This window comes from Curcuma longa, unplaced genomic scaffold, assembly GCF_044706935.1.
Source record: "Curcuma longa cultivar G26 ecotype Majalengka, Jawa Barat unplaced genomic scaffold, ITB_CL_G26_1.1 utg8573_np1212_1322966_RagTag, whole genome shotgun sequence".
NCBI classification, from domain to species: Eukaryota; Viridiplantae; Streptophyta; class Magnoliopsida; order Zingiberales; family Zingiberaceae; genus Curcuma; species Curcuma longa.
In genome coordinates, this window is record NW_027435604.1 from 671,203 (window position 1) to 692,538 (window position 21,336).

A 21,336-nucleotide genomic window follows, 5' to 3' on the forward strand; every position below is an offset into this window, starting at 1 on the left:
CAGTCTTATAGAAAGAATTACTCATAGATGGAATAAAATTGATGAATTTATCTTCGCGACATAGTAGCGATTTAACATTGGATGGTCTTATAGGGACAAGTACCCATAGGCAGAAAAAGTTTACGAATTTATCTTCGCGAGCATAGTATCAATTCAATATTAGATGATTTTATAGGGATAAATACTCATGGATGGAAAAAATCCACAAGTTTATTTTCATGAGTAGAATTTCTATTCAATGTTAGATGGTTTTATAGGGAGGGCGAAGATCGTAAAATCAGCCATTGATGATTTGATATTGCGCTTTCATGATTTATGTTTGAGGATTGATGAAATTTTTTTATAGATTTAGATCAATCGGCTTTGAATTAGTTGGATCTTATAAATTGGACATCTCAATTATTATTATTTTTTTTAAAAAAGAGAGGTAAATTTAAAGTTACTTGTCACAACAAATTTCCGTCACAAATTTTATGATAGAAATCTATACCGTTTGATTTTAAAATTAAGATTAAATCTAGACCGTCAATTGAATGGGTGATTGTGATGATCTGGATTTAATCTTCTATTTTAAAATTGAACGATCCAGATTTTCATCATAAATTTATGACGAAAATTTATTGTGATAAGGATTACCTCTAACAAGTAATACCGGTTTGCAATTGGAAATCATCTAGATCTACTATTATGCTAAAAAAAGGTTTATAAAAATTACTCAAATCCATATTATTTTACTATTATTTTTATTATTAATTCGGCGGTGGTTTCGTCGTCTCCTGGTCTTGTTCTCTGCGCTCAAGCTCTCCCTAGTCCCTAGTCCCTAGTCCCTAGACCCTAGACCCTAGACCCTCTGTTTCTCTCTCCACAAAAATGGCGTTCGCATCCTTCTCAACTGCGAATCCGACCCTCTCGCGATGCCTCTTCAAGCTCAACGCCGGCTCCTCCGCTGCCTTGGCTTCTGCCTTGCCGCTGCACCCCTCACTTCTAGGCTTCCAGCAATGGCGACGGGCGAGCGGCATCGTCAGGGCGGAGGAGAAGGCCAAGAACGCTGCCTTTCCATCCTCTCCGGTGCCTGGAAAAGACCGTGGAGATTACGAGGTCGCAAAGTTCCGTCTTTTTTTTTGTGTGTGTGTTTTATGCTATGTAATTCCCCTTTTCTTTCACTTTGTCCTGGGTTGAACTAATGAAAAAGAAGAAGAAAAAAGACGCGTAGACCTCTAAGGCATTGTCAAACACGCAATCATGTGAATCTGTAGCTACTGAAATTGTCTTTATTGATTTCTCATGGCGTGAATTCAATTTCCTTTTGAGATAATATCATATGATGATTGTTTGCTCAAGACAAGCATGCGTACGGATGAATGTTCAATTCACATGTATCTGGTGATGAAGTGGATTGAACTAGCTAAGCTCATTTGGTGGAGCAGCTAAACTTGCATGTTCCTAGCGAATACAGTATTATTGCTTATTTGAAAATCGAGACGCCTTTTGAATGGTTCATTCTGATGTTGATTAGTAAAATGATATTGTTCAGTATGTGTTCTTGTTATTGAATCTGGAAGAAAGCACTGTTGTAATAGCTTACTCAACTAGTTTTTTTTTATTTCTCCAAAAACTCAGAAAATATGTCAAATACTTTTGTTTCAAGTGAAACTTTCATGTTTGTAGTCCATGATTTTGGTGGAGGTTATTCAAGAATAAAGATATCACTGTGATGCAAGTTATAAGAATCATTGATAGCAGATTTCTTTTTGTTATCTAATCATAATTTCAGTTTCCTGCTTTCACAACTTATAGAAAACTATTTAGGTATCTTCTAATGCTAAAATATGCCATGACATGATCTCGATCTTGTTACATTCAAATAAATGTCATATGTTCATAGGTTTTTGTGTTTGTTTCTAAATTTTACCTTTTTCTGGACTTTGGTCATTAATAAAACATTACTAATTGCCTCTTGGTTTACAATCATGCATCTTATTCATCCTCTGTTTTTCTTGGCTATTCTTTTTTCTTGGTGACTGAACAAATAGTGGTGGCCACTATAATCTAAGCATGCCTCTCTATTATTAATGTACTTGTTACTTACATTTGATATGGATTTGGAATTTTATATCATATTAGGAACTGACAAATGGATCTGGAGATTGTGATCCTTTATGTTCTCTTGAGGAAATGAGCTCACAGGACTTTGAAGAAAGTTACCAACCAAAGACTGATTTACTAAAAGCTCTCAGTATTCTTGCAACTACTTTGGCAGGAGCAGCTGCAATCAATCATTCTTGGGTTGCTTCTAATCAGGTTCACACCTATAATTGATGCTTGAACATCGGATAACAGAAACAAATACTTAATAATCCATATTTATTGTTATTGTTTAGTGTAAAGCTTTTTAAATCTTTACCCAAGTCTAGATAGTTCCCTATGACTATGGGGGATCTCCAGTTTAAATTTATGTCATATGATACAGGATCTTGCTATGGTGTTAGTATTTTCAATTGGTTATGCTGGCATCATTTTTGAGGAATCATTAGCCTTCAACAAGAGCGGAGTTGGATTGTTGATGGCTGTTTGCTTATGGGTCATTCGAAGCATTGGGGTGAGACTTTTATATAAAGTGTGATGTTTCTTTTCCATTCTCTTGTTAGTAGACTATATGCATCAAAAGTCAGCTTCTTTGAATATTTTGTCTATGATGCAGATAAACTAGGGCGCCTATCATTGTTTACAAGAAACTTATCAATCTACCTTCTATACAACTCTGGAACGAGATGAACTTAGTGAACATGTTGTCCTCATAATGCAAAAATGATGAGAAGACTTTCATTTCACCTACATAAATGTGAAAGACGTGAAATTAGTCTTAGATACATCATATTCATCAAACATCACTGAGATGCTCAAATAATCAATTTATTCTTGGTTTTTCTTACTTTGTGTACAAAGAACCTTGGATATCTTGGTCCTTTTCTTAGTTGAATTAAGTTATAAATTTCTTTCTGAAGAAACATTTTAAAATTTCCTTTCTTTCTGCTTTCATTTCTGATGATGAAACATCATAAACAAATATGTGCAATTCTAAATATGTCATCCTTCATCTTTAGTCATCTTTGTCTGTGGTGGTCAGTTGATCGTCTTAAATAGAAGCCAAATTGCATAGCTAATCCCAATGCAAAATTAAAAGGAAATAATACCTGAGCTTCCTTTATTTTTTGACCTATGATTATCTTGGCTAAATACTCCTATGAACTTTCATGTAATTGATGTGCAGATGTTTACATGCTTTTTTCGTATGTAATTGTTATACAGCAAGTCAGTTTTATTTTTTCAGTGGTTAATATCTGGCTTAATTCCCACTTGTTGCACAGTCAATTTCATATCAACTATCATTGAAATCAAGACAAACATATGTTGGCATGATTAGTTTGTATTTGGAGGTTTTGTTTGAAGCATTCCTCCTGTGTAGGCTCCATCGACTGAGATAGCTGTTTCAGAATTAAATCACGCATCTGGTGAAGTCAGTGAAATTGTGTTCTTCCTTCTTGGTGCAATGACGATAGTGGAGATTGTTGATGCACATAGAGGATTCAAGCTAATTACTGACAATATTACCACTCGCAAGCCTCGTACTCTTCTCTGGGTGGTGGGTAATTTTTCTCATTCTTTTACATATCTCATATGCTTACAGCTGGCCAGTCCATAATTCTGCTCGTAGATTGTTGTAACTTAATTGGTTTTGCAGAATTTGTATCAAAGAAAAGTCTACTAGATGTTTATGAACATATATTACTTGTGAGTCAGCACCAAAAAGCATCAGGGTGTAACTAAGCTGTAAGGGCACTAAACTGGAAAATGGGAAGGATTGTTATATGTTTCCCAGTGTAGGATGGGCACAATATGTGAATATGGTGGTCGTGTGGGGGAGGTTTTGCTGTGGCATTTAATAACATATTATGGACTACTACAAAATCTTGGTTTGTCTTATAAACATTTGAATAAATGGTGGTCCAGAATACCCTGATAAATTAGTTGAATCTGAATTCCAATGTAAATTCTGAAAAATTTTCAGAGATCTAAGAAACTGTCATGTTTATACCCAACCATTATCTACTAGCTCTCAAAGTCATTTTCCTGTCTTCTGAATATGAAGAGACAGTTTCAACAAAAGCCTGTATTCAAATGGTGGAAATTGATTAGATTGTGAAGTTTTGATTGGTCATAGAATCTGAATTTGTAGATTTCCTTCTCAGAATGGTCAATAGGCACTACTGTTTACTGAATTTATTCTAAGACCTTTTCTTAACGAAGCTTAACAATGTGTGAATGTATTCACATAAATTCCAACTAAGTTGATGAGTGTATTGGTTGAGATGTTTAGGGTTAATGATGAAATATATTTCTAGAAGTACCTATATATCCTGAGATTTTATGGTTTATTGCAGGTGGGTTTTGTGACTTTCTTTGTGAGCTCAGTTCTGGATAATCTAACATCAACAATTGTTATGGTTTCCTTGTTAAGGAAGCTAGTACCACCATCAGAATACAGGAAGTATGATTCAATTTGCTTCCTTATTTTAGTGCATGTGGAGTTTGCTGCTAGTTATATGGTCTCTATGCTTACATGTAATATCATATGATTATTTTAGTGCACGTGGAGTTTGTTATGGTTTAGTATATGATTCGACAGATTATTAGGTGCTGTCATTGTGATAGCAGCCAATGCTGGCGGTGCATGGACACCCATAGGTGATGTAACCACTACTATGTTGTGGATTAATGGTCAGATTTCCACTTTGCACACTATGCAGGTATATTAAATTTCTGATTCCACTTGCTGAAAATATTTCAAATTAAAGAACGAGGGCTCCCAGCATGGATATCGCTTGGCCAATGTCTTTGTCGAGTTGATTAACTAGCTATCTGAATGTCATATTGAAAGTCAACAAAGGACTAAGAGCTGAGAATATCTTAAAAATCAAAATGTTTTAGCTATTGAGGCACTAGTTTTATATGCCTGATAATCACAATTAGTTGTTTTAACTATTCAAAAATACGTAATTGTCTAGTCATAATTCAATATTCATCTTATCACCTGGCTTTATTATTCTCTTGTGAGCATGTTACAAGCACATGGATGTGGTCACTTGAAACATCTATACCTCTCCTGTAATCCTATACAAGATTTGATTTCATAGGAGGAAATTTGCAAACAACTGCTAGGTTTAAAAAGCCTGTGGTCATGCGAAATCCACACTATTACTTTGCAATTGGACTTTAAACATCTACAGTTTGACTTAAAAGGTCAGGTTAGGTTAATTGTTTACAATCTCATGGTCAAAGTTTCAAACAAGAAAGTCCTGCTTTATCAAATTGTTGCTTTCATTCACAAGTTGTACATGGTAAAGACCATGATGAATCTAAATTTCCCAAAATGATTTTGGCGTTCAGTATGCATCTTGACTGGATAAAGCTTGCTGTTGGTTCCCCTTACCAAACTTAAACATCTACGATCAACAAGACCAATTTCTTACAGTTCCTTATGATTATTAGTTTTTTGTCTATTGATTTTCTGTTCCATCAGTTATTTATTTTTTGAATAAAAAAATTATGGAATGTTAATGGACATCCAAGATACTATTTTAAACATTTCACTGCTGTGCATTGTTGCTTATAGGATTTATTTGTACCTTCAGCCATTTCTTTAGCTGTTCCACTGGCTTTTATGTCCCTCACTAGGTATGTAATGCATAACTAGCAAATATGAAGTTATATTATCAATAATATTACAAATATAAATATTTTGTTGTATTTATTGTAGCGAGGTCAATGGTACATCAGAGAAAGGTGCCAATATTTTAGCTTCAGAGAAAATGGCTCCTAGAGGACAGCTTGTTTTTGCTGTTGGCATAGGAGCCTTACTGTTTGTTCCGGTGTTCAAAGCCATAACAGGCTTGCCTCCTTACATTGGTATGCTTCTTGGACTAGGAGTCCTATGGATTCTGACCGATGCAATTCACTTTGGCGATAATGGAAGACAAAAACTGAAAGTACCACAAGCCTTATCTCGTATAGATACACAAGGAGTCCTCTTCTTTTTAGGGATTCTTTTGTCAGTAAGCAGGTACCTCTGAAAACCTTCATATCATTTTACAAAAGAAGCTGGGTTCCATGTAATTGAAAGAAAATGAATCTTCTAATACATAACCAATATTCTTGTTCTCAATTTGCAAAACAAGATGATTAAATAAGGTTTCCAAGTTATCTGTCATGTTAATTGTGGGTCATCTCATTTTTATCAATATAAAATCATGCAACGTAATAGAAAAGATAATTTTACATGATAACAGAATTAGTAAATTTTCAGTAAAGTTGGCACAAATATTGCTTAGTTTTCTATAAAAAGAAATAGTTTTATCAACAAACAGATCATGTCATAGAACTCATTGTCATATTTATGTTTAGGTTTTGAGTGTGATCAGGAGCTGTTACTTCCATGTAGACAGATTTTGGTATACAGTAACAATAACTCAATCTGCTAACAGGATAGTGAGATTCTTTTGCTGTATATTTGTCTTTGTAGCTTGGAGTCTGCTGGAGTCCTGAGGAATTTGGCGAATTACCTTGACACACACATCCCAAATGTTGAATTGATTGCAAGTGCAATCGGAGTGGCTTCAGCAATCATAGACAATGTTCCTCTCGTCGCAGCAACAATAGGGATGTATAACCTGACATCTTTTCCTCAGGACTCAGAGTTCTGGCAGCTTGTGGCTTTTTGTGCTGGAACCGGGGGTTCGATGCTTATCATTGGGTCTGCAGCCGGAGTTGCATACATGGGAATGGAGAAAGTGGATTTCTTTTGGTATCTTCGCAAGGTAATGTCCTGATGTTTTCGACAAAGCATTTTCCCATTTTATGCTTGCAGCATTGATATAGTATGTGATGCAATTTATGATTCTAATAGATCTCCATGCTTCAAAGAATGATAACTAGAAATTGAATTCCATTTTATCATTAGATTTATTCCCGGAGAACTCAGAAGTTCTTGGAATGACAAGCTTTTGTTTATCCTTAATCCCACTGTTCATCATCGAATACTCTAGGTTATGTAGAAAAATTGACTTTAACATGAGATCAAACATGAAACAATAAGCGACATAGATGTCCATAACGCATAACATGAGACAGTGCTTGCTCGACAATGATCAACCGAGCTCTTGAACTAACATTTGTTAACAATGGATCTTTGCCTTTTGAATTCATCCTCACATCCAGTAAATTCTATGGATTACATGTTTGTGTTACGACTTATTGCGATTGATGCCTGTTTTTCATGTCAGGTGAGCGGTTTCGCTTTTGCCGGTTATACTGCTGGAATCGTGGCATACCTAGCGGCTCGTAACCTACATCTCTCTCTCCCAACCTCCTTGGCTGAGCTCCCATTTCTTTCAGGATTTTAGATCCTTCACGGCATTATCATCAACTGTTCTACAAGGCGGTCGGTCGGTCAGTTTTGAAGATGCTAGGCGATCGATGACTGGAGTTTTAAGTTCTTCGCTACCATACAACTCTAGATATCGATCGATCAATCGATAAGCAATAGCAATGCCAGAAGAGGTTTATCTCTTGTGGCTATGAAATGTAGCTTCCAGAGGACATCAGCTTTATAAATGTTGTTGAATTCATTCAATGAATGAAAAAAAAATTGTTTCAAATGTATTCAAGGAATATAACTTGTCATTTCTCTCAGGTCCTTTCTCTTAGATGTATTAGGTCATGTCTCACTAATAAGTTGACCAAGTTTCAAAGTCAAATCATGTGATGAAATTCTTTTTATGCATTTTTTTTAATTTTCTTTTGGTTAATGCAATGAGCTTGCCTTTGATTTAGGCAAGTAGATGCAATGTAATGACTCGATAATTTAATTATAATCTTAATAAAATTTCTGGGGAAAGAGGATGCGTTTGACCTCTCCTCAGACCTAAAGCAAAATCCAGATTTTAGGATTTTCAAAGATAAAAAGAATAGAATTGCAATTATTATGATAATGAGTGGATTCCACCACGTAACGATGAGATTGATCATCTGAAAGTCAACGCAGCAGGTCAACGAGAATACCATCCGTGAAAAGAATTTAAGATCGAATTATAGAGAAAAAATGGAGAAAAAAAGTGATTTAAATTTGATAGCGACGCGAGTTCGTTTCGTTGGCAATGGAATTGGAGATAAGCGCGTGATAAATTTGATAGTGGAATTTATATTCTCCGTTAAATAAGCATTATTAATTGACCAAAGGAGAGATTTTGAGGGGAGAGGGTTGGGCAGGCGAAGGCGTAGGGCGGCAGCGATGATGAATCCATCGAGCGGCGGCGGCGGAGGAGGAGGAGGAGGAGAAGGTGGAGGGCTGGCGTCGGTGTTGTCAGCGTGGGACTTGGGAATATCGCGGCGGTACCAGCACCTGCTCGACAAGGCCACGCCGCACGTGCTCCGGCGCTGGGTCTGGCTGGCGGCGCTGGCCCTGGGCTACGGCATCCGCGTCTGGATCGCCCAGGGCTTCTACGTCGTGACTTACGCACTCAGCATCTACATCCTCAACCTGCTCATCTTCTTCCTCTCACCCCCAGGTAGATCCGGAGACCCAGACGCTCGCCGACGATGGCGCCGCCCCTTCCCTGCCCACCCGCTCCTCAGACGAGTTCCGCCCTTTCGTCCGCCGCCTCCCCGAGTTCAAATTCTGGTCAATTTCATTCCTACATCATTTCTCTTCCAGTCTGATTACTGATTTCTAAGGATCAGACCTTGATTCTCGATAGTTACATCAAAAGTTGAAATTTTTGCCTGATACATCCGATGTATCTGTTAGTTTCAGAAAACTCTTAATTCTATAGGCCTTTTGCTATAATAGGAGAAGAAGAAGAAGAAGCTTCCCTCTCATTCTATTTAGATCAGGCACAGGAACAACCAAGAAGGATCGTGACTAGAGACATTAACATAAATGCACTAAGTTGGCCTCAGATGTGTGTGAGTGTGATCCTGCTCATCAAAAACATCTCCTTCAGACCTCTGCAATGCCACAATCAATTGCAATAGTAGAACACCTATATATATTCCTGAATCCTGATGCAAGCTTATCTCATACTTCTAAAAAATTGATTTCATCTCTTGGTATCAAATTATTTGAAGAGCACAATTACTACCCTTACCCTATCTAAAAGTCTTTGTTGTAATCTGATAGTTGTTATGGATGGAATTATTAAAACCTGTATTAATCAGCACTCCTTCGAACCATTATTCAAATTCAAATTCTCAAGATTCTTATATCTTGTTTTACAAAGTATTTGTGCTTTTTACTGCTGCTTCACAATCTAGTGTGATGATATAGTTTTGAGACAATATGAGCTAAAAAGTAATTCCATTGAAGGATAGAGTTATACTTTGATGTTCATTTTATGACTGAATGAATGAAACAATAAGAGAGTTATAGGTCAGTTTGTAATAATCTAGGCTTGCTAGAAATAGTATAATAAATAAATAAATGAAATTGTTACTAGTATTTCATTAAAAGTTTAAGACAGTTGAATGTTCTTCATGTTCATTTCAGTTTCATGATCTTTCTTATTTCTGCCTCTGGATCCTCTGACTGAAATGATTATGTACTTGGTTTGCTATGTGGAAATTGCACTTGTTCTTATGCCTCTTGATTCTAATAACCCCCCTCAAAATGTGCAGGTATTCCATTACAAAAGCTTTTTGTGTTGCTTTCGTATTGACATTCTTCAGTGTGTTCGACGTGCCCGTGTTTTGGCCTATTCTACTCTTTTACTGGTTAGTGCTGTTCACAGTCACAATGAAGAAGCAGATTCTTCACATGATTAAGTACAAATATGTTCCGTTCACTTTCGGGAAGCAGGTAATCTTGAAACATCCAACTGTTGAAATAACTGTCATCTTTAGCTGTCTGACCAGTTGTCTTACTTATCTCAGCGTTACACTAGCAAGAAACCGGTTGAAGATGCAGATCTTCCTAGTAACTGAATACATGATTACTTCTGAGCATCTCAAGGTGAAGGCCATGATGCAGCAGGTTTGCTGTCTCAGACAAGGCTTAGCTGATCGATAAACTTTTAACACCCAGAAAACAGTATGCTTATAGTTCATGTCGGAATGTTATATTTCATACTCCGAGTGATGCTTCGGTGTCTTTGAATTCTGATCGACCAGATAAACAATGGTTTATTAGCCATCTCGGCAAACTCCATGTTTGTCATTGTCATTGATGGACTTTCCTGCACTTGTATTTCAGCAGTGTCAGTCTTTTTTTTTCCTTTTTTTCTTTTATGAAGAATCAAGATTAAGACTGTAGATTTTTCTTGACATCTAAGTATACCATTTTATATGTATCTTTTGAAACAAAATTCAATAAGTGCAATCCTGATTTTCAATTATTAAACATCAAACTTCAAAATTGTCGGATGATTTACTACTTTTCAACTTTTGGATATATTTCATTTCTTATCATTGACGTTGTAGATAGAAAATATCATTGTTCCTTTAACAAACATGTTGTTGACCTTCACATTGTTGGCATCATAGTCTATGATCAATTGTTTGTTAAGTATCACTGCAGATTAATTTTATTTCCTCTGATAAAAAGAAAATCCTAAATACGGAACGATATACTGTTCGTGTTTCTCAATTTACTTTAGTGATTGGAAAACTTTCGTAGGACCGGAAATGAGTGAACAAACAATAAAGCCTAAAGCCATAAGAGTTAAAAAGATTAAAAACTCACAATAATAGACATCCAGAGCTATAATTCACCAACCAATTTATGGGAAAAAAAAGGAAAAAAGTGTTGGAATGACATTAGAAGAACAATTTTTCGTAGTTTTACATCGTAGTCTCACCATTATCTGCAAATTCTTCGTGATTCGAAGGAGACTTTACACATTCCTGATTTGTTACAGAAGAATGAACACGAATAGATTAACAATTTGTTGCCAGCTTTCAGAAACAGGGGAGTTGATCAAGTGCAATGGCAGCGCAATGGTCTCGATACGCCTTCAGGTTTTCGTTTCTCCCTCATCATTGCTTCCTTGATCATTGGTACCTTATGATAGATCTTTCTCCATATGTGGTTCACTGCGCTGCCTAGAGGGGTGCTCCCTGTACTGTTGGGACCGGCATTCTCGTATTCGAACATAGGCTGCACTCGTGCCATATTGGAACGAAATATATCCTTCTGTTGTTTGGAGATATTCCTCAAGTAGGTCACAAGCCACTTTGGTTGCAGGGCTTTGCTGACTGGCACAAAAACTGAGAAGTCAGAGTAATCTACCATTCCTTCGAATGGAAGCTCTATTTCATCACTAACAATGACTGGTATACAAAGGCTAAAAATGGCGTCAAAAAGACGACATGAGGTTGGCGTATCGCCTGCAGGATGCAAACAAAATTCTGAGGATCGCATTCCTTTGATTGACTGCTCGCGGCCAGTGGCATTAGGGAAGCCTTCTTCTACTACTACACCAGGCTCATTAACCAGTATATCCCATATCTTTTCACGAACCAAACCTCCCTGCGACACGAAAAATATCAGAACTAGTAGATTTGTTGCTAAGTGAGATCAAGATTAGAAAGTTATACATAGAAGCATCAGAATAATGGCAAAGGGACAAATCATGATTTTCAAAAAAAGAAACAGCAGTGAGTTTTTGTTTACCATATGTATCAATATGTTAGACCAATGATAAATGTATTATGTATAGAATTTCAGGTATACCATAAATTTTATGGCAAAAGACTAACCCGATGCCTGTGTTTAGCCCCTTTGAAGTAGAGAAGGATATGCCTGTGTCGATTCTCTGACAATTGCAGACTTGGTAGCAGATGAGTGTAAGGAACAATAACATCTTTAAGCAAGGATACCTGAGTGTGTTGTATCCTCCCTGAAGTGTTTCCTGATGCTTTGGAGTCAGTCTTATACCATCCACCAAAATCAACCACTAGAAGAATTGCTGGAGCAATATCATTCCTAACATGCCACATTGCAACAGGATCTGCCAAAGAATGCCCCAAGTTTTAACTCAACCTGACAATGAAGAGACTATAAGCATAAGACGCTAGAATGATACTAGTTAAACATAGTATTTTACTAGCATTCTTGCCATCTGAACCATCTACAACTCAAATGACAAAACCTAGAAGACAAGTCTGATCATTACTTTTAGGCCTTGTCATATAAGTACTTTCAGCTAATTAGTTTCTCTAATTGTGGGGTATCATTATTTTATTTTTTTTGGAAAAGAAAACTACGAGAGCTCAAACACTCACATTTGGGTAAAGGCAAGTTTACTTTGAGAACAACTTTCAAGACCCTTACCAATTGAGCTAGTTGGCACGCAAATGGGGTAACATTAATTAATATTATTTTTGAATGTAAATAAAACCCAGCTAGATAAAATTGTACTCAACCCATAGAGTGTGATCAGATCAGGTTACCTCATGATAATGCGATGGATGACTGTGTAGGCATAGACATTATAACCCTATAGCAGTTCATCAAAGGTGAGAGGAGGAAGAGGAAGGCCACTCCATGCAAAGAACAAGAGATGAGGAGGGCTCAAATCATGGTGTTGTTTTTTTTTTTGCATATTAATTACTTTGTCTAGGTCTAGCATGGTGATCTTGGTAGGGAAAAATCTCTTACAGTTGCTTGCTGGACAATCTTTTGTGCAAGAAAAAATAGATTCTCTTTAAACTCAATGCAGAACTCTCTCTTTTAGCATCTTTATTTCTCTCAAGTAATGCCACTGTTCCACATAAACTTTGATGGAGTCAAATATTGACAGATATTGATAACAACATAAAGTTTCAACAAAGAACCCTTCTGGGTACTTTTACAGCTCAAGCTTTGGGTTGATTTGTAACAGTAGTGAAGAATCTTCAGGTTCAGATAGTATTGCAGAAGTTGAAATTTCTTAGCATAGTAATGCAAAAGGTAACAAGGAGAAGGTAGCAGATGTTAGTGTCACAGAACAATCAAAATCTTAAGACAAAGAAAGTCCATCTGGTATCACAATCCAAGAGCACACGAACTGCACTAAAAAAAAAGCTTGATTTGCTGAAAAAATGGCAATTTACCCGTCAAGACGAACACATGGTCCCTGCCACCAGATCTCCTCCACGCCTCCGACGCCCTGATCCGATTCACCACCTCCCGCTGTCGCCTGTAGTCTCCATTCCCCTCATCCTTCTTCAAAAAACCACCTTTCCTCCCCCACCCGAGCTCCATCTCCGCGCTGAGCGTGGCGAAGAAGGGCACGAACACCACGTCCGCAGCGTCCAAATCGTACACCCTCTCGGCGACGGATCCCCGATCGCGCGTCTCCAGGTCCGCCAGGAGCCAGTACTCGGCGCTATACTGCTTGATGAGAGGGTTTTCCGGGTAGGGCTTCCGCCCGGAAGAAGCGGCAGCGACGACGGGGCGGAGAGCGGCGTCCGGATCGACTCCGATCCTAGAGTCCGGACCCGAGAGGGACCAGTACTCATCGAGAATGCCGTGGTTGAGGGCGCGTGGGAGGTCGGCGACGAAGACCTTGAGGCAGGCGGCGGCGGCGATCAGAGAGAGAGAAGATCTAGAGGACGAGAAGGGAGTGGATTTGGAAGAGAGGAGGAGAAGGGAGAAGAGGGAGAGGAGCGCGAGGGCGAGCACGAGAGGCCGCACCGCCGTCTTCATGGTTTGTTTATTCCTCTTCTGGCTGTCGCAGCAGAGAAGAAAGAGCAGGAGAAACTAATTTAATTGGGCCGGGCCGGCCCAAGTCAGGATTCTGCGTAAGACTGTAATCCAGAAAGCCCAATAAATTCGGCCCAAAATTAGTCCACCTTGACCTAAGCTTATTCATTTTATAGAGTTTTTAATTTAATTGTATTTAATTATTTAAAGAATGTTAAAATAGCTCTAATTCTAGCACTTAAAAATAAATAAATAAATATAAATATGATACAAATAAAATTAAAAAAAAAACAATTCATTGGATACAAAAATTGAAAATATGCAGATAAAAAAAATTAAACAAGAGAAAACAAGGAAAGGGAGCCATGATTTTGTGTATAATGGAATCTACCTAAGCAGGGTGGTGAGAAGAGGGAGCAAGAGGATGGTGATGAGGACGGCGGCGGCGAGGATGCCGATGCAGACCCACTTGCGGGAGCTCTGCTGGTACTCCCTCGCCGTCTCGAGCTCCACCGTGCCCCGCCGCACGAACGAGCTGGCGTGGGCCACGTGGCTCTCGATGTTGTTGAGCTGGTGGCCCTGCGCCTCCACCAGCGCCGCCATGTCGAGGAAGACCTGATGCAGGTCGAGCAGGCTGCGCTCGATGTCCTTCACGGCGTCGTGCCGCTCCTGGATCTCCGAGATGGTGTCCATCACCTGCCCCCGCCCCTGCTCCTGGATCGCCTTCTGCAGGAACGTCTCGCTCGCGCCGGAGGATATCAGGTTCTCCACCGTCTCCTCGTCGGCCTGCTGCCCCGTCACGGTGAAGTACCGCCGGCCCACCGTCTCCTTGTACTCGGCCGCGATGCGGGCGCGCAGGCCTTGGAAGCTGTCCATCAGGTCCTTCAGCTTGGAGCCCAGCCCGCAGACCACCGACGTCCGTGTCCGGTCGACGGAGGACCCCGGCCCGCAGCCGGGCACCAGCCGTTGCTGCGCGTTCGACTTCTCCAGCGCCTCCAGCTTGGCCTTCACCCCCTTGGCCGCACGGAGCACCTGCCCGGTGTCGGCGTCCATCCGCGCCCGCACCTCTTTCATGGCCTTGGCGCTATGCGCCGTCTTGCTCTCCTCGTTGGCCTCCTGCAGGCGCCGGTAGAGCCCCTCGAGCCCCCGCAGGTCCTTCTTGACTCCCTCCACCTCCTCGAAGAAGGAGCCGAGGTTGGCGCCGGCCGCCTCGCCTTCCACCATGCCCGCCTCCATCTGGTCCATCTGCACCTGCTGCCGCAGGTTCGTGTACTTCTTGAACGACGTCGTCGACAACAGATCGTTCATTATTTTCGATCGAACGAATGCTCCTCGGTCCAATCAACTGTCGGATCGACTGCCGGAGAGGCTTCAATTGGAAGGAGGGCAACTCCCAAACGGCTGCTGAAGAACAGGGAAGCAGGAGGAGGAGGAGGAGGAAGAAGAAGATAGTGAAGAAGAATCAAGGCGAGGAAACAGAGGAGGAGAAATAGAAAAGATTGAGCCGCAGGTTCTCCTTAAAAAAAGCTCCTCCCAAAAATAAGAAAGCGAGAGGAAGGGCCCTTCACTTAAAATTTACAAATGCCCAATTTACTTCATTTTCTTATACATAATTAATAATTTGAGAAAGATATTTCAATAAGTAGAAATGAATATGATCTAAATAAAGTTTTATTCAGAACTTTTTTCTCTTAAAATAAAGTAAAGTATAGATAAAATATAGAATATTTTTGTATAAAATTATCCTTTTAAAATTTCAAAAAACAATATGTAAAATAGTTTTTACTTTATTTGTAAAAGGATTTTGAAAAAAAAATAGCAATTGTTTGTCTATTTCTTCTCTTCAAATATGTTAATTAATAAATTATCCTTCAAATTAATAATTTTTTATTTTGTTTATTTTTGTATCCATAATAATTACACTGAAAACTAAAATCCAAAAACACTCCTTAAGGACCAACTTCAAGTGGGTGATACTGTTTGCCTGCCCTCGGAAGGCCAGAAACTCCTGCAATTCAGAGAGCATGGAGAATCCAGTCTCAGAGAGTTCACGGAATGCCAATTCACAATCCTTTGAGAGTGCACTATTCTACAGTGGAGAGGGTGACCTATGGTTTTGTTGCTGGCGATTGGATATGTGCAAGTAATGAGGACAATAAGTGCTCTCCGGTTGGCATCCTTCGTAGCATAGAGCGTGATGGAAAGGTCACAGTCGGTTTCATCGGAATGGACACAGAGAAGGGGTAGATAATGTTACCCTAGGTACTCTTCTTTGTAAAATAATATTCCTGCAAAAAGCTTTCTGTGGAAGATATTCAACACAAATAAAATAATTTATGCGAAACAAGGGAGCCCAATTTCATACTAATTAGAAAGTATATCTACTAATAGTGAAAATAGAGTGTACATTTCCATATTTATTGAAGCTAAAAAAAGGTATCTGTAAAGAACATATCCTGAATTAGCAATTTTTGCTCAATATCAAATCTTATTTGACGCTAGAACACTTCTAGCTCCTTTTTTACATACCTCCAAAACAAGTTGCGTCGAGATCACCCATTCTCGAATCTTTCGGTGCATCAAATTGAGTTGGTTAAGCTATATCAACAGTAGAGATAGAGCAGCATCCCCAAAATATGGCCGTCAATGTTCCTTCTCGTCCTACAAATCGATATCCGAAACTATTCTTCTGCATTGACTGAAACATCAATTCTTTTTCTCTGGAACAGAGTTTTGACTAGCGAAAAGATTGCGACTAGCGCTATCTCAACATGTTCTGAGGTGCTAGTCTTGATGCTTATTTGACCTAACCCTCGGTTGTTCAGGTTTGCGTTGATTGACATCTTTATGGTGCGGGTTGCCCTGAAATCAGTCTGAACACTTCCGCCCAGAACCACATCCTTGTTGAAGGAAAGGATAGAGGCACCAAGAGTCACCTTATCATCTCTGATTGGGAAATCTTTTCCCCTTAAAGTAGCTTCTATGCCGGCGCCTGAAGCCACTTGACCACAACCCTGGATTTGTCCAGCATTTGCAGCTATTTTACATCTCCTTCCGATGATAAGTGAATTCTCTAGCTTACCTCCAATGAAATACATATTCCCATACTTCATGACAGACAGACCACCACCAGTAGTGTTACGCTTGAAGTTTCGGAACTTGGCATTGCCATGAACAGTACAAACCAAATCCTTGGCAGCAGTTTGGAGATCGACTTCTGTAAGCAGAGAGTAGCATTTTGGATCAGTAAAACCGACAATGCACTCAGATTGAATACTGAAATCTTCTTTATCCTTTCTCATTTGTGCAACAAGAGATGCTTGGAGGTTTCTTTTTATCTCTTGAGAACCTTCCAAATTGATTCCATCAAACCCAACATCATGATCCCATCCATGAGAATCTAAAACTGGTCTCACGATCCACTGATCATGACCTAATACACAGAGGAATCTGTGGGCAGGGTAATCAGCATCAAAATTTAGTGGGATAACCATATCTGATACTTGCATAACCTCTTGGGAAGCTATATTCTCATTGCCATCATTGCTTGCTGACTTCTGATCATGGTGAAACATTGTTTCTCTTTGCCTTCTAAGTTCTTCCTTCCACTGCTTCTTTAGATACAAAGTTTCCCGATAATCTAACTCATCGAGATAAGCATTTCTCTGGACTTTAGATAGTTTTTGGAATTGGGCTTTTGTTAATGTACGAAATGGAGGTAAGTTTAAATATTCATCCTCATCCTCGTCATTGTCCAAACTCCCATCTGCATCATCATTATCAATGTCATTGGCAGTAGGTAAAGAACGGGGTCGAAGTAAAGACGAGAGGAGATGAGGCAATGAAGGTAGCCGACTGCTATTAGGTGTTTGTTGGAAGCTGTCCTGAAATTTCAGTAGCAGGTTAGCATCTGCCAAGACCTTGGTTGCAGCACATAACAGCAAGAACTGACATACCCACACCTGGCCATTTGGTAGAACCTTCTCACCTTTAGTATTAGTTCTGCACATCGGATGGTTCTCTACAAGCACAACAGGAGTTTCAAGTTGTGCATTTGAAACACTTTGACGTACATAATGCTGAATGATCTTTGTGCACTTATGCACAAAAGAATCATAAGCAACAGGGAAGCCCTCGGGTCCTTCAGGAGGGTGTGATGAGGAATGTGTCATGACCAGGATGGTGTTAAACCAGATTGAAGAACCAAAAACATCAGTTATGAGCTTAAGCAGTGGGTAATCACTATATCCCCTGTTGATGACATCAAGCCGGTCAATATACAACACAACATCTGGTTGGGATTTCCTAACGAATCTTTTGATGGAGAGCAGCAACTTTCTGTTCTGATGCATATTGCTGCAAGATGCTGAAAGACCAGGCGTGTCAATTACTGTAACATTAATGCCTTTGACAGTCCCAATGATTTCCTGAATACGATTAGTGGCAGGTTGGAATGCATTGGTAGCTAACATCTGTTGCCCAAGAATAGAGTTTATGGTTGAACTTTTACCTACACCTGTTTTCCCCAAAACAAGAATCTTCAGTGAGAAATCCAGATCAGCTCTACCAGCTGCTTCAAGTCGTGAAGCAGCTAGCCTGGCTTTATTAACCTTAAAAACCGACCTCTTGACATCCGAGTCACCAGCTCGAATCAAGCTAGCAAGTTGCAATCTGTATAGAACTTGTGAAACTATAACGTTTTCTGGTGTCATTCCCATTCGATGGACAATACGCAAGAACTTGATCTGAAGTTCCTCAACTTTACTTAATTGATCGGCATTCCAATCATTGCATCCTTGTCCTGCTTGAGAAGAGTCAGCAGTCACAAGATGTTGACTAGCTGGAATTTCAGTTGCTGGCATACGGTTGGATTGGGAATCACTAACTGATCTGGTTCCAGATGTGCTTCCTGTGCCTTCTGCATCCAAACACAAAAAGAGACCTTCCAATAAGAATTAAGAATACAATCTTGAGGAGATGCAGGCATAATTAAAAATTTCTTTGAGATAAAGATTGAAGAGTAATAACCATGGTAAACTAGACAAAACTGCAGTAAGGAGTTTGATGTCACCAATTCAACTGATGTGCACTTGGTGGTTAAACTGAGATAGTTTTATAGAGAAACTTTATTGTCGAAAGAATTAACATAGTTTTGTTGCAGCTAAATGGAAAAGTTGTCCGTGGTTTGTAATCACATGAAGATTAACATGGTATCTCCCAAGTTGGTTCTGGCCATGCCTAAGTTTGATGTCATTACATGATAGCTGATAGGTGAAGATGTCATTAGACTTTTAGAATACATGATGGAGTTAAACTCCAATGAGCATCCAGATGATAAGTGAAAAAGTAAAAAAAAAAAACTATGTACCTCATTACTTGATAGCTGAAGATGTAAAACAAATTTTGAAAGGTTAATGAAAATCATCAATATCAGATTTTTATAATGTAAGATGGAATTAAACTATAATGGGGCATTAAAATGATAAGTGAAGTAAAAAAAAAAAACTATGTAGTTATGTCCCACACAAATCCATTCATGCAATCAAGAAGGACAAAAAACATTACAATCGCTCATAGACACAAATCCAAAATGAATATATAGATTAGGATGTACGCAAAGAGGAAATCCTCACAGGCAGAAACCAATCATTGAAATACATTGTCACAACCTACATAGCTAAGAGAACTGACCCATTACCTTTTCAAGCCCAATCAATGGCCAAAATGCTTAAGCCTAAGATAATAGTAGCTCACTCATCTAAACTTATAGAGCTTCTTTGTTATCCCACAGCTCACCACGTGAAACTAAACTAAAGTGACATATATTCGGAAATATAATAACAAAAATAGAAACTAGTACAAGAAGGAAAAGAACTAAAAAAAATTGTTGACATTCAAAGTAAGAAAATACCTTGACTGCTAGCTTCTTCATTTGTTATGTCATCCACAAAGAATCTGAAAGGCCTTGCAGATAGCAAGCTATTGGATATAAGTTGGTTGGAGACCGACTTCAGAAAATCCAACATCTTCTACACAAATGGAAATTAGTCCAATTAGTATAAAAGATTTACAGAAATCAAATTATTACTTACCATACTCAAAATTAGAGTGACAAAGTGATGGTTCCAACTCAGGATGATATTATAGATTGCAATTACTTCCTTGATCACTTGCCATGGCTCCACTTTCTTTTTTCCTTCTTTCCTTATCCACTCACAAGACAATCCATGAAGACAATTTCATGTTGACAAAAACAACATAACTATATGCATTTGAGCATTTTAACCATCACCTATTATGCATATAATATTATCACAATTCAAAATAATATTTTTTCCTCTCAGCAACATCATCATCATCAAATTATCATCATTATCAATCCATGCTTGTCCTAAATATTTGAGGCAAGCTAAGCTACATGAATTTTATCCCTTCATTGAGCTCCTTGAAAAAAATATATCATTAGTAATATTCAATAATTAAACCTTTTTTATTATATTAATGACTATTCTCTTTGGTTACCCTTAACCCACTTAGCCTACATACTAAGAGCATCCGCATCGCTGTGTTAATCGGCGTTAATAACACTCTAAAAGAGAGAAAAAAATGACGTGGCAGATGAACGCGTTCATCTGCAGTGAGGTGGGCCAGCCAGAGGCTGGCCCACCACATGTATTTTTTTTTTAATTTTTGTGTTATAACACGGTAAACGTTGCAGATGCTCTAATTGATTTCACTATTCTAGCTGTAGAGTGACACCTTTGAACTCCATAGAATTTCAACCTATTTATTTTTTTCATTCGATCACCTAGTGTAGATACGCCTTATAGTAACCCAGAATTCTTGTTCCTCTAGTGGAGACAACTTCTTCATTACAAGGAGGAATATTGTATCACTTCAATTTTCTTCTTGGTCTAGGTAGCACCAAACAGGAGAGTAATGACAAAGGTTGCTCCTTCTGAAAAATTTGACGTCCTAATTCTTGCAATACTCGATTTCCTTATTATCAAATACCACAAAAACATTCACGCCTCACCACTGAAACCTTCCCATAATTCTCAGAAGAACAAGTATCGGAGTTTATACTTTTAGCTAAAATCACTACGCACCAAAAAAATCCATTTGAGATAAATCCGGATGTCAATTAACGTCTAGATTGAAACTTCCTTTTCTAGCCATACGTCGTTGCACGTTGAGGAAAACCTAACAATCTTATCATACTCAATAAAGTAAACCCAGTTCTCAAAACCGTCATCCAATGGAGAGATCAATTTAATTCTTCAAAAGAACTATACCTTCATCTATTCTTTTGCTAATCACAAACTATAAAAGTACTACAGAAGAAATCTATTCGAGACGGAGCTCGGCGCCATACCTATGCAAGGAGCGAACGAATCGACCAGAACCGGCCACCGAAACTTCCACCGCTGCCTCCGCCACCGTCCCACCGACCGCGAAGCGAGAGAGAAGAGACGAAAGAGAGCGAGGAAGGAAAGCGATGATGGCGGCTTCGCCCTGCTGATATCTTGGCCATCCATCGCGTTACGATAATGCCAAAGAAAACGGTACATACAACGAGCGGTTTCGCCCCGTTACGTGCC

The 21,336-nt window shown here is 38.9% G+C and overlaps 4 protein-coding genes and 1 pseudogene across 6 annotated transcripts; 2 read left to right on the forward strand and 3 right to left on the reverse strand.

Moving 5' to 3' along the window:
• The first annotated feature begins 853 nt into the window (after nt 1-853).
• LOC141820929 (sodium/proton antiporter 2) lies at nt 854-7,703 on the forward strand. Its single transcript, XM_074708293.1, has 10 exons — nt 854-1,098; nt 2,125-2,301; nt 2,471-2,599; nt 3,467-3,643; nt 4,443-4,549; nt 4,688-4,808; nt 5,675-5,736; nt 5,819-6,121; nt 6,581-6,875; nt 7,341-7,703. The coding sequence occupies exons 1-10, from the start codon at nt 871-873 to the stop codon at nt 7,458-7,460; spliced, it is 1,719 nt and encodes a 572-aa protein (XP_074564394.1). The 5' UTR covers nt 854-870; the 3' UTR covers nt 7,461-7,703.
• A 625-nt stretch (nt 7,704-8,328) lies between these two features.
• On the forward strand, nt 8,329-10,382 carry LOC141820895 (protein RER1A-like; annotated as a pseudogene).
• Nucleotides 10,383-10,867: 485 nt separating this feature from the next.
• On the reverse strand, nt 10,868-13,738 carry LOC141820927 (putative arabinosyltransferase ARAD1). The gene is made up of 3 exons (XM_074708291.1): nt 13,144-13,738; nt 11,809-12,059; nt 10,868-11,578 (listed from the first exon to the last, which is right to left on the reverse strand). Exons 1-3 carry the CDS (start codon nt 13,736-13,738, stop codon nt 11,027-11,029), a joined length of 1,398 nt encoding a protein of 465 aa, XP_074564392.1. The 3' UTR covers nt 10,868-11,026.
• Nucleotides 13,739-14,122: 384 nt separating this feature from the next.
• Nucleotides 14,123-15,043, reverse strand: LOC141820971 (syntaxin-124-like). The gene has a single exon (XM_074708339.1). The coding sequence runs from the start codon at nt 15,041-15,043 to the stop codon at nt 14,123-14,125; it is 921 nt and encodes a 306-aa protein (XP_074564440.1).
• A 1,052-nt stretch (nt 15,044-16,095) lies between these two features.
• LOC141820982 (translocase of chloroplast 90, chloroplastic-like) lies at nt 16,096-21,235 on the reverse strand. Of its 3 annotated transcripts, none has more exons than XM_074708355.1 (3): nt 21,111-21,235; nt 19,647-19,764; nt 16,096-18,650 (listed from the first exon to the last, which is right to left on the reverse strand). In XM_074708355.1, exons 2-3 carry the CDS (start codon nt 19,759-19,761, stop codon nt 16,417-16,419), a joined length of 2,349 nt encoding a protein of 782 aa, XP_074564456.1. In that variant the 5' UTR covers nt 19,762-19,764; nt 21,111-21,235; the 3' UTR covers nt 16,096-16,416. The 3 variants fall into 3 exon arrangements, with proteins under 3 accessions (XP_074564456.1, XP_074564454.1, XP_074564455.1); XM_074708353.1 differs by having other exon boundaries at nt 16,096-18,653; XM_074708354.1 differs by having other exon boundaries at nt 16,096-18,653; nt 19,647-19,761; nt 21,111-21,229.
• Nucleotides 21,236-21,336: the final 101 nt, after the last annotated feature.

Excerpts from the sequence above, each read along its gene's own strand:
- LOC141820929 (XM_074708293.1), top strand. The coding sequence starts at position 871 with ATGGCGTTCGCATCCTTCTCAACTGCGAATCCGACCCTCTCGCGATGC. Across the intron at positions 2,302-2,470 it reads CTTGGGTTGCTTCTAATCAG|GATCTTGCTATGGTGTTAGT; the intron begins GTTCACACCTAT and ends CATATGATACAG. Across the intron at positions 4,809-5,674 it reads CCACTTTGCACACTATGCAG|GATTTATTTGTACCTTCAGC; the intron begins GTATATTAAATT and ends TGTTGCTTATAG.
- LOC141820927 (XM_074708291.1), bottom strand. The coding sequence starts at position 13,738 with ATGAAGACGGCGGTGCGGCCTCTCGTGCTCGCCCTCGCGCTCCTCTCC. Across the intron at positions 12,060-13,143 it reads CCATGTGTTCGTCTTGACGG|ATCCTGTTGCAATGTGGCAT; the intron begins GTAAATTGCCAT and ends ATTCTTTGGCAG. Across the intron at positions 11,579-11,808 it reads GGGCTAAACACAGGCATCGG|GGAGGTTTGGTTCGTGAAAA; the intron begins GTTAGTCTTTTG and ends TTCGTGTCGCAG.
- LOC141820971 (XM_074708339.1), bottom strand. The coding sequence starts at position 15,043 with ATGAACGATCTGTTGTCGACGACGTCGTTCAAGAAGTACACGAACCTG.
- LOC141820982 (XM_074708353.1), bottom strand. The coding sequence starts at position 19,761 with ATGTTGGATTTTCTGAAGTCGGTCTCCAACCAACTTATATCCAATAGC. Across the intron at positions 18,654-19,646 it reads TGAAGAAGCTAGCAGTCAAG|AAGGCACAGGAAGCACATCT; the intron begins GTATTTTCTTAC and ends GTTTGGATGCAG.